The sequence below is a fragment of the Drosophila navojoa genome, chromosome 4 (genome assembly GCF_054131105.1).
Source record: "Drosophila navojoa isolate 15081-1374.11 chromosome 4, UAZ_NAV_1.0, whole genome shotgun sequence".
Classification (NCBI taxonomy): domain Eukaryota; kingdom Metazoa; phylum Arthropoda; class Insecta; order Diptera; family Drosophilidae; genus Drosophila; species Drosophila navojoa.
Genome location: NC_142892.1, coordinates 15,738,092 through 15,747,150, shown reverse-complemented (window position 1 = coordinate 15,747,150; position 9,059 = coordinate 15,738,092). Strand labels below are relative to the sequence as shown.

The 9,059-nt window shown below is 39.7% G+C and overlaps 1 protein-coding gene and 1 long non-coding RNA gene across 2 annotated transcripts; both read left to right on the top strand.

Annotated features, from left to right (window-relative positions):
- Nucleotides 1-1,594: 1,594 nt before the first annotated feature.
- LOC115565320 (microtubule-associated protein Jupiter) lies at nucleotides 1,595-2,508 on the top strand. The gene is made up of 2 exons (XM_030390418.2): nucleotides 1,595-2,183; nucleotides 2,257-2,508. The coding sequence occupies exons 1-2, from the start codon at nucleotides 2,045-2,047 to the stop codon at nucleotides 2,352-2,354; spliced, it is 237 nt and encodes a 78-aa protein (XP_030246278.1). The 5' UTR covers nucleotides 1,595-2,044; the 3' UTR covers nucleotides 2,355-2,508.
- Nucleotides 2,509-7,328: 4,820 nt separating this feature from the next.
- On the top strand, nucleotides 7,329-7,926 carry LOC149091437 (uncharacterized). The gene is made up of 2 exons (XR_016196775.1): nucleotides 7,329-7,435; nucleotides 7,494-7,926. It is a non-coding gene; the product is annotated as an uncharacterized LOC149091437 (long non-coding RNA).
- The last annotated feature ends 1,133 nt before the right edge of the window (nucleotides 7,927-9,059 follow it).

Here is a 9,059-nt window from a genome sequence, read left to right as displayed (position 1 = left end):
TTAATTTTTGTGAAAAAATGCAGCACAAGAGCCGCTGCACCTGCAACTGCAGCGATGGCCGGAGGGGTCAGGCCTGGTAAGCTTGCATAGATGTGCACGCGAGGCTATCAACTAAGGGCATACAACCCGACACACACACACACACACACATGGCCGCTGCACACCCACACACTGAAGCGCCACAAATTGCGGCAAAATGCATTTTTCACAAGACAAAACGAGAGCTGCGAGCCGAGGCAAAAGCAACGAGAGATGCAATCTCAAGTGGTTATCTCTACTGCATGTGGAAGAGAGTAAGAGAAAGTGAGTGGAGGGGGGGGGGGGGGAGGTGTAAGAGAGTTGGGGGTAGCCGTAGTCCTCAGAGTCCTGGCAAAGTCAACATCAAAGTTCACGCCGACAAAGCGTTGAGAGTAAATGTTTAATGAGCGAAGTGGTTGGGCGATGCAGGGGGGAAGCGCACATGTAGTTGCAGTTGGAGCGGGAGAGGGAGCTGGAGCAGGAGCGGTAGCTGGAGCTGGAGCTGAAGCTGCAGCTGAATCAGAGGGAACGACTCCTTCAAGCTGGTTCGCATGCCAATTAAAACAAAAGCCAAAAAACAAATGCACTTGAAGTGCCAGCTGGACGGAGCACTAGAGCAGCACGTTTCGCACAGTGTCAAAGGCGAGAGCCTACCGGCGTGGAGCGTCCGGGACCGGCCTACCACTACGTGAAGTGTTTGGACTCGAGGGAGGGCTGACAACGCAAGCACTCCAAGCAACAGTTCTGCCTTTGAAGTCAAAAGGATTTCGAATGCCGGGCGCTTGGGCGGTTGGGCTAACTCCAAATTAGCTACTCTTGAAGCAAGGCGGAGCTGGCAGCCGACAGGAAGTGGGGAGTCTGCAAGCAATTGCAATAGGGTCTAAAAGTATTAGCTGCAGGCCACAATATGCCGCAGCTAATCAAATGGGGCAAGGTGCGAGAATATGGGCACAGGATATGAGCTCTGTTGGGTAAACGATGGGCTAAAGAAAACAGCGGAACTGAGGGAGGAACTGAGGGGGAGTGGCATAATAATAATCATTATTGATATTCATATTTGGTGGAATAGGAAAGCATGAATGGAGCGACTGATATTTAAGGAAAAATAATTTAGATTAAGGAGTATACTGAATTGGTAAAGAGAATGGAGGTATGAGGCAAGGGAAAGTTTAATGATCATCAACTGGAAGAGTTATTCAAATGCGAAAAATTCGAATCGGAAGCAATTATCTTCTATACATTGATCTGTGTCGAAGTCATCTTCATGCTCTGCAGAGAGGAAAACTTAGAGACTTGCGGATATGCAAGATTTCAGTGATTCACCTGACATATAGAATGCACAGAAAATCGTGGTTAGACTGCCGATCGGAAATACCGATACAGCGAAATTGAATCAGTTGTCATCTCCTGCGGCTCACAAAGAAAAATAAAAACCCCTCAACTCTCACTTTAAATGGATTCTATAATACAAATACACTCATTCTCTATTCCATAACTCAATCTCGCATCATAGCAACCTTTGCCTCGATATATATATTTTATAGTTTTCCTATCGAAACCCTCTGCCTTTGCCCTAGCTGTCACTTCGACCAGCTACTACAAACTGTGTACAATCTCAGTGCATATTCAACATTCCATAGCATTCATTCGTCTACTTAATGCTACGGAAAACCAGAATCTAAAAAAAAAAAAATTCAAACACACAGCTCAAGTAGTCGTTGATCTAAACTTTGATCACGTATCCATCGATATTTCAACGTTAGTTAAAAAGTTTATATATATTTACTCACAACATCCATTTGGTTTCGCTTCGTTCAGCCGAAAGGGCCGAAAGTTTTCAAAATAAATAAAACATTCGTCAACAGCAAAATATATATATATATTTTTTTTTTAAAATTTCGGTATATATTTTAATTTGGTTTTAAGACACAAGCCGTTAGAGCTTTCATTCCAAATTCTTGAGAGGTAAATATATATAATTTTTAATCGGTCTTCAAGGACTTTCTGGAAGTGCAGCTGCTACAATATGGCTGATAAGTGCTCGGAGCCGAAAACTGATTCAAACAACTCGGACAAGGATTTGTGTTCACGCAATCCGATTACTGGCATGGGCCTAAACGGCGATGGAGTCGGTGGACTAAAGCCCAAGATAGCCAAGAGCCGAGGTGAGATACTACTAAATTCAGATTCTATTCTGATTCTATGCATATATATATATCTCTGTATCCCTTCACACAGCGGGCAATCCAGTGACTGGCGAGGGCTACAGCGCTGGTCTCACTGATTTGGACTTTATGCGAAAGATTAGCCGTCGTCCAGGCCCGCTCTCTAATTAGTGTTTCCCTTATTTGCTGCTCCAACGACAAGAACACGCCTCTGACATGGGAACCATGCCGTGCTCGGTTTGCCACACAACACGACGCCGTTTGACATTTTAAATATACGATTTTGCTGCATAAAACAAAAAAATAAACTGGGTGAGAATAACTATACGAGTTTTATGAACCAAATTGCGGGTAGGTCTGTCTCTGGCCGTGAACTGAAAATGGGAGTTACTGCGGCTATGCAAAGCTTAGCCAAGCTTAGACTGTATGGCTTATGTAACTATAGATCATGGAGATTCAACTGAAGTTATGCCACTTGGCGGAGGTTCGCTTGGTGAGAGGTTTATTAACTTCCCGTACTGTGAATGCGCATTGGTTCTTGGGGGAAAACTGACAGGACATAAATTTGTATAAATAAAAATAAATAAAATAAAATAAATTTGTATGAATTTAATTTGGAATAAAATATATTTCGTAAGCCTTTCAAAGCTTTCTCCATCCATTAACCTTTTCTTAGATTATACTTAGATCAATGGACAAATAGGAAGAGTAAGATGAAGATAGAGGGATGGAGGGAGAGAGAGAGAGAGAGAGACAGAGAAAGAGAGAGACAGAGAGAAAGGGAGACAGAGAGAAAGAGAGAGAGTGAGATGGAGAGGTGGTGAACGAAGGATGGAGAGGTGGAGAGAGTGATGGATAAAGTTAGACGAAGTGAGAGGGAGGGATAGGGAGAGATGATAAAGGAGAGAGAGAACAGAAAGACAGATTTTCCCCGATCAGCAATTTAAGTCATATTTATTAAATTATTTACCCTGCTCCACGGCTTACTTTGTTTAGAAATCAAGTTGTTCTTTCTTTTATGGCCTATGCCTAGATTGTTCTTCAATAATCCCTTAACCCATTGTCGCGTCTAGCCATGAATAGGAAATTAGCTATAGCTGCAGCTATAGAATTTCGTCCACAACTCTTGATTAATAATATGTACTTCCCCTTAGTCTATACCCCATTTACTATTTAACCAGCTCGTCAGTCGAACCACTTTGGTTCCTTTACTTTGCTTACTTTTTATTTGTTCCCTTGCTTTTAATTATGCTCAGCTCTGACAGCTCAGCCCGGCACAATGGATGCCAATGGAGCAGCTGGCGGAACTGGCGCCCGGCGATATGTGACAGCCATTTAATTTGATTTATGGCCAGTGAATAGTCTTGATTAGAACGCGACCGCCCAAGCATGGGATTACAGTGTGTGTGTGTGTGTATGTGTGTGTGTGTGTGTGTGTGTGTGTGAGCGAGATATGTGTGTAGCGAATTTAACTCAATTTCACATAAATCAAAAATGTAGCTAAACCCAGCCGGGAGCTATACATGTGTGTGTGTGTGAGTGTGACTGTGTGAGTGTGTGGATGTGGGGTTTCCTCTTTGCTCAGAGCGCACCTTGGCGCTAATCGTATTTCAATTGTTGAAATGAATTGCGAATTGCGAATTGAATGAAGTGCTGAAATTTGAGTGCGAGCTACACACACACGCACACACACACACACCCACTCCTGTCGATATATGTGTGTGTGTGCGTGAGTGTATTTCAATTCCCTTGCGCAGCATCTAGAGGAGTTTCCTTGTCTGCTGGCGTTGTCAATGCGATTACCGTTGGAGTCGGCTACAAGTTCATAAAAGTAACGCCAACAATGAGCGAATTTAGGTGTCAAACAGCAGGTGGCAATGGCAGCAGGCAACAGGAAATGCCCAAACCGTTGGGGCTCCAGTTTGACTGTAGACGGCGGACTGTGTTGGTCGATGCATGGAGCTGGAGCGATTGGGGGGGACTTTTGGGGGGCGTTTTGGGACTGGGACGCGTCAGAGACAGATGATATCTTAAACACCACACACACGCACACAGAGACAGATACACAATCACACATGACTACACACGCACACACACGCACACACATAGTGCAAAATGTTATCAGTGAAGCAAGCGCCTGGGCTGTTGTACAATTTTTGACATGGGTTTTCCAACAGGCAACAACAACGACAAAAAAAGAACAAATGCCAAACAAAGGGCCAACAAACGTTGGGTTTGGGTTCTCTCTCTCTGTGTGTGTGTGTGTGTGTGTGTGTGTGTGTGTGTGTGTATTGGCAAACCGCAAGAACATCAACTGATGGCAGATAAATTAAATTTTGCGGTTCTAAATGGGCAATCAATGAGGCGTACTAGCCCTGCCACTCAGGTGTGGGCTCATCCTCGCCCATTTTAGCACTATCGAAAATAGTTGAATTTAAAAATTTAACCAACGAGCAAAGAGTACGGCCAATATAGAACTTCGTGACCCCCAGACTGTGGGCAAAGTCTCGTGACATTTTTTGGCTGTGTCAACTCTGGCAACTTCAAAGAAACTCCCAAGAAATGCTCACCACTTGCTGCCCTCCCCTTGGTCTAGAAACTCCCTCCAACTGTTGCAGCAGCAGCAGCAGCAGCAAAAAGAGAAAAAGATGGAAAAGTTGTTAGCGAAACTTTTGCTCGCCCTCAAATATTGACTTAAGCGCGCTCCACTCGATGGCTGAAGCACCTCAATTGTAAAGGGTCCACCTTTCGCCCTCTCTCACCCCCCTCGCTCTCACTCACTCTCTCTGAGTGCCTCACCCATGCACATCGTCTGCCTAGGTGTGAGTGTGTTGTACAGTTGACACCTTTGCGCTCTGAAGAGTCTGCTGCTGTGTGAGGGAGTCTGTGTGTGTGTGTGTGTGTGAGGGTGTGCGGTGTGTGTGTGTTTGTCTGTTTATTGGTATTTATTTGGCTGCCGGCACGCCCAATCAAACAGACATCGCAGCTGCTTGACAATGGGAAATGAGCTGCACTTGCTCTATGCACAGACTAGACATACATACAGAAATAGATAATATATAAGTATATAGATATGATATAGAGATAGATATAATATATATATAATATATAGATAGAGATATAATATATATTATAGATATATAGATATATCTATATATATTATATATTATATATTATATATATATATATATATATATTATATATATACAGGTATTCAATAGACTGATTGGATGTTTCTAAAGAGTTCATTTTATACGTAATCTGTGAAAAAAATAACATTTATTTTTATAGAAATATTTTAAATAAATATATTATGTAGACTCTATTAAATTCTTCTTATTATAAATATCATTATTATATATTACAAGCTACAGTAGCACACTTTAAGCTCTACTTTATCTGGCTTAGTCTAGACTCATGCAATTAGCCTCGTTTTTACGAGTGGGTCAATAGACGTGAACAACTCTGTGGACCATTGGCCAGCTGAAGAGTCTCAAATTTATGCCACTCGAGTGGACCACAAGCAGCAAGATATTTATTAATTAACCATTGTCGAGCGGGCCAGCAGCAGCATTCATGATAAATGGATGTCTGAAGTGCAATTTGCATGCGAGTTTTTAAATCAGATGCAGCACAAAAACCTCAACACAAGAGGAAGCTGCTGCAGCAGCAGGAGTCGGAGTGGGCCCAGGTGCCGGAGCAGACGTTGATGAGCATCATTATGGCAAAGTGCGGAACGCTGCGGATGACATGGATGGATATTCAATGGGGATGACAATTATGACATGCCATTGGCAGCATTATTGCCTGCTGGCTGTTGGGATTAACGCCATTTTAATTGAATTTTAATATTTCACACACGACTCGAAAAGCCGGAAATGTGACGTGAGCCAGCGGCGCCAGCGTCGGGCTTTGAATTTGCGCAAAACCGCAAGTAAACGGGATGCCCACGACTGTCAAGTGGATGCCCGGCCGGGGCGGGGCGAGGTGGGGCAGATGCCAATGAAATCGCCATTATGAAAATCTGCCAACTGACATAAATGGTCAGACCAGAGCAATAATTTCAACGGGCCAACTGAATGACTGGCTAGCTTTAATGCCAATAAAAATTGAAAATAAATTAAAATATGGCAATTAGCAAGCGAACAAAAAACGTTAATATCAATATTTATTACAATTTTATAAACTATAAAAATTACTATGGGCTTGAATAAATTTGAAAACTATTTTTTATTTAGCTGAAAGTAAACAGGATAAATATATTATGTAATGTAAAATTAAAAAAAAAAATAAATAAATAAATAAAAATAAATAAATAAATAAAAATAAATAAATAAATAAAAAAAATAATAATAAAAAATAAAAAATATAAAAAATAAATAAATAAATAGACAAATTTTTTAAAATCCCAACTAAAATAAAACAAAAATGGCATTAAAAAAATATGTATGTACATATATGTATATAGAACAATTTATTGACTTTTATTAAATACAAAATACTTAATATGAAATATTATTATTTATTTTATTGTTTTTAATATCTTCTGGAAGCAAGGAAATTTATTTATACCCTTAATACATATTTATTTATATTTATATTTTATTTGTATTTGTACTATTTTGTTTTGTTTTTATTTATTTTTTCTGGATGCAAAGGCTTTTTTATAATTGTCTTAATTTATTATAATTTAATTATTATTTACTATTTATTTAATACCAAGTTTTTATTTAATAAAATTTATAAGCCTTCAAAAAATTAATAAAAAAAATAAAAATAAAAAATAAATAAAAAAGGAGAAGGAGAAGAAGATAATATTATTTATATGATTATACTATTATTATATATGATTATATATAATATCATTATATATATTAATATATATATATGATATATATAATAGAGTATATATATATATATATATTATAGATATATATATATAGTATATATATATTATAAATATAAATTCAAACAAAAAATAATTATTTATTATTTTTATTTATTTATTTATTTTTTTTATTTTAAAGATATTTAAAATTTTATTTACAATCACTATTTTTTACAGTGAAAAGCATTTACGTTATAAATGCGCATTTCGCTTTGTTTAATCGAACGTGCTTAAAGTTATCGACTATCGTTAGTGCTTCGTGCTTAATGTCAGTGCGGCCTACCGTTTTCCTTAGCAGTTCAAATTTCAGTTTTTGAGCAGCACATGCTACTTCTGTGATATCAAAGGAAAAGTCGACAGAAATGTAAGTTTATTCGTATGAAATATGCCGAATATATTATTTCATATATAATTCGATTCAGCAAAGCAAAAGATGTCGTTCTACAAGCCAAGGTTTACCGCGGTGCAACGGGCGCAGCCGCTCACATTGGATGAGCGCATAGAACTGCTGGAGATGGAGGTTGACGAACTGGCCAGGGATGTGCGTGCCTATAAGAACTACGTGAACTACGGCAGCCAATCGGAAGATGAGGCAGTGGAGGGCGATACGGAGGATGATTTAATTAGTATGGTGGTCGAGCTGACAAATCTGCATGCGATAGAGCATGCGGAGTTTGTCAGACGTTTACTGTGGAATACTGATAGCTTTTCGGAGACGGACTCTATATTTTAGTCAAGATATCTGGCGAGATATATACTTAGGTACATATATCTTGTATATGTATATGTGATTATGTATGTGATTATGCAACAGCAACATTTATACAAAAGTTCAACTGAACTTAATTCTACTTATATACATATGTATTTATATATGCATACGTACTTTTAAATATATACATGTTCGCCAGTGTTGGCTAACGCTTTAGGGCATACACAACAACAGCAACGACAACAATAAGTTTCTCTCGTGTCCAAATATTAAATGACCATTGTGACAATCAACGACAAGCGACTATAAAACTGTCAACTATTGATGACCTGACTTTCTGATGGTTCTGGGCAAAGAGGCGTGGCAGGGGCAGTGTGGCACTATGTACTATGTTCGTATGCTGTCTGCAATCAGAGTTGGAAATTTCTTCGCTTGCTTTTTACATGCAAATTTAAACGAGTTTCAATCACCAGCGGCCATTGTCTACGGGCGGGCTCCACTACCGACTCCCCACTCTCTCTTCCTCCCTTTTCTGTCTGCGCGTGTGTGTGTGTTCGTCACACTGTGCGTATGAGCTATGAAAAAGTAATTAAATTTAAGGGCGCACACAACTGGGCAGCCAGCTAGTTAGAGGGACTGAGCGAGACACCCTGGGAACAAGTAAAAAAGTGTCATTATTAACGCATTGAACGCGAATGCCAAACAAGCTGACAGCTGTGCCCCAACCAGGCGGGAATTGTGTGTGTATGTGTGTGTGCCAAAAGGATTCAGCTGGACATTCGAGTTGGTAGAGAGAGTGGGAGTGGGAGTTGTCTCTGACTCTGGATAGGTTTCCACTGTTTGACGCTATTGACACTTCTGCACAGTTCACAAATGACATTTATTGAAAATTTCATCATTAGGCAACCGAGCGAACTTTGTCAACTTTTGCAGCATGTCAAAACTTATTTAAATCGACTCCTTTGACACGTGTGTGTGCGGGTGTGTGTGTGTTGTGGGTATAAAGGTTCGCTTGATATTAGTGTAGCTTTATCTAGATAGCTGGAGATGTGCTGACAACCCTTGCATTTTGTGTTTTGGCAATCAGTTTGGCATCAACAGCAACTCACTGAACAGCAAAATATCCCCAAGGATATAGCCAAATATTCTGCTCCTTTTTTGTTGGTTCTCTTTCGATTTTTGCATAATTTTCAAAATGAAAAGTTCGAAGACAGTGTGAAGATGCTGAAGCTGACAACAATATTTATTCAACCCCAAATCGAAAAATAAACAAAAT

What these genes read in the sequence shown, in the direction of transcription:
- LOC115565320 (XM_030390418.2), top strand. Translation starts at nt 2,045, where the DNA reads ATGGCTGATAAGTGCTCGGAGCCGAAAACTGATTCAAACAACTCGGAC. An exon ending in CAAGATAGCCAAGAGCCGAG is followed by an intron (nt 2,184 to 2,256) that starts GTGAGATACTAC and finishes CCCTTCACACAG; the next exon opens with CGGGCAATCCAGTGACTGGC.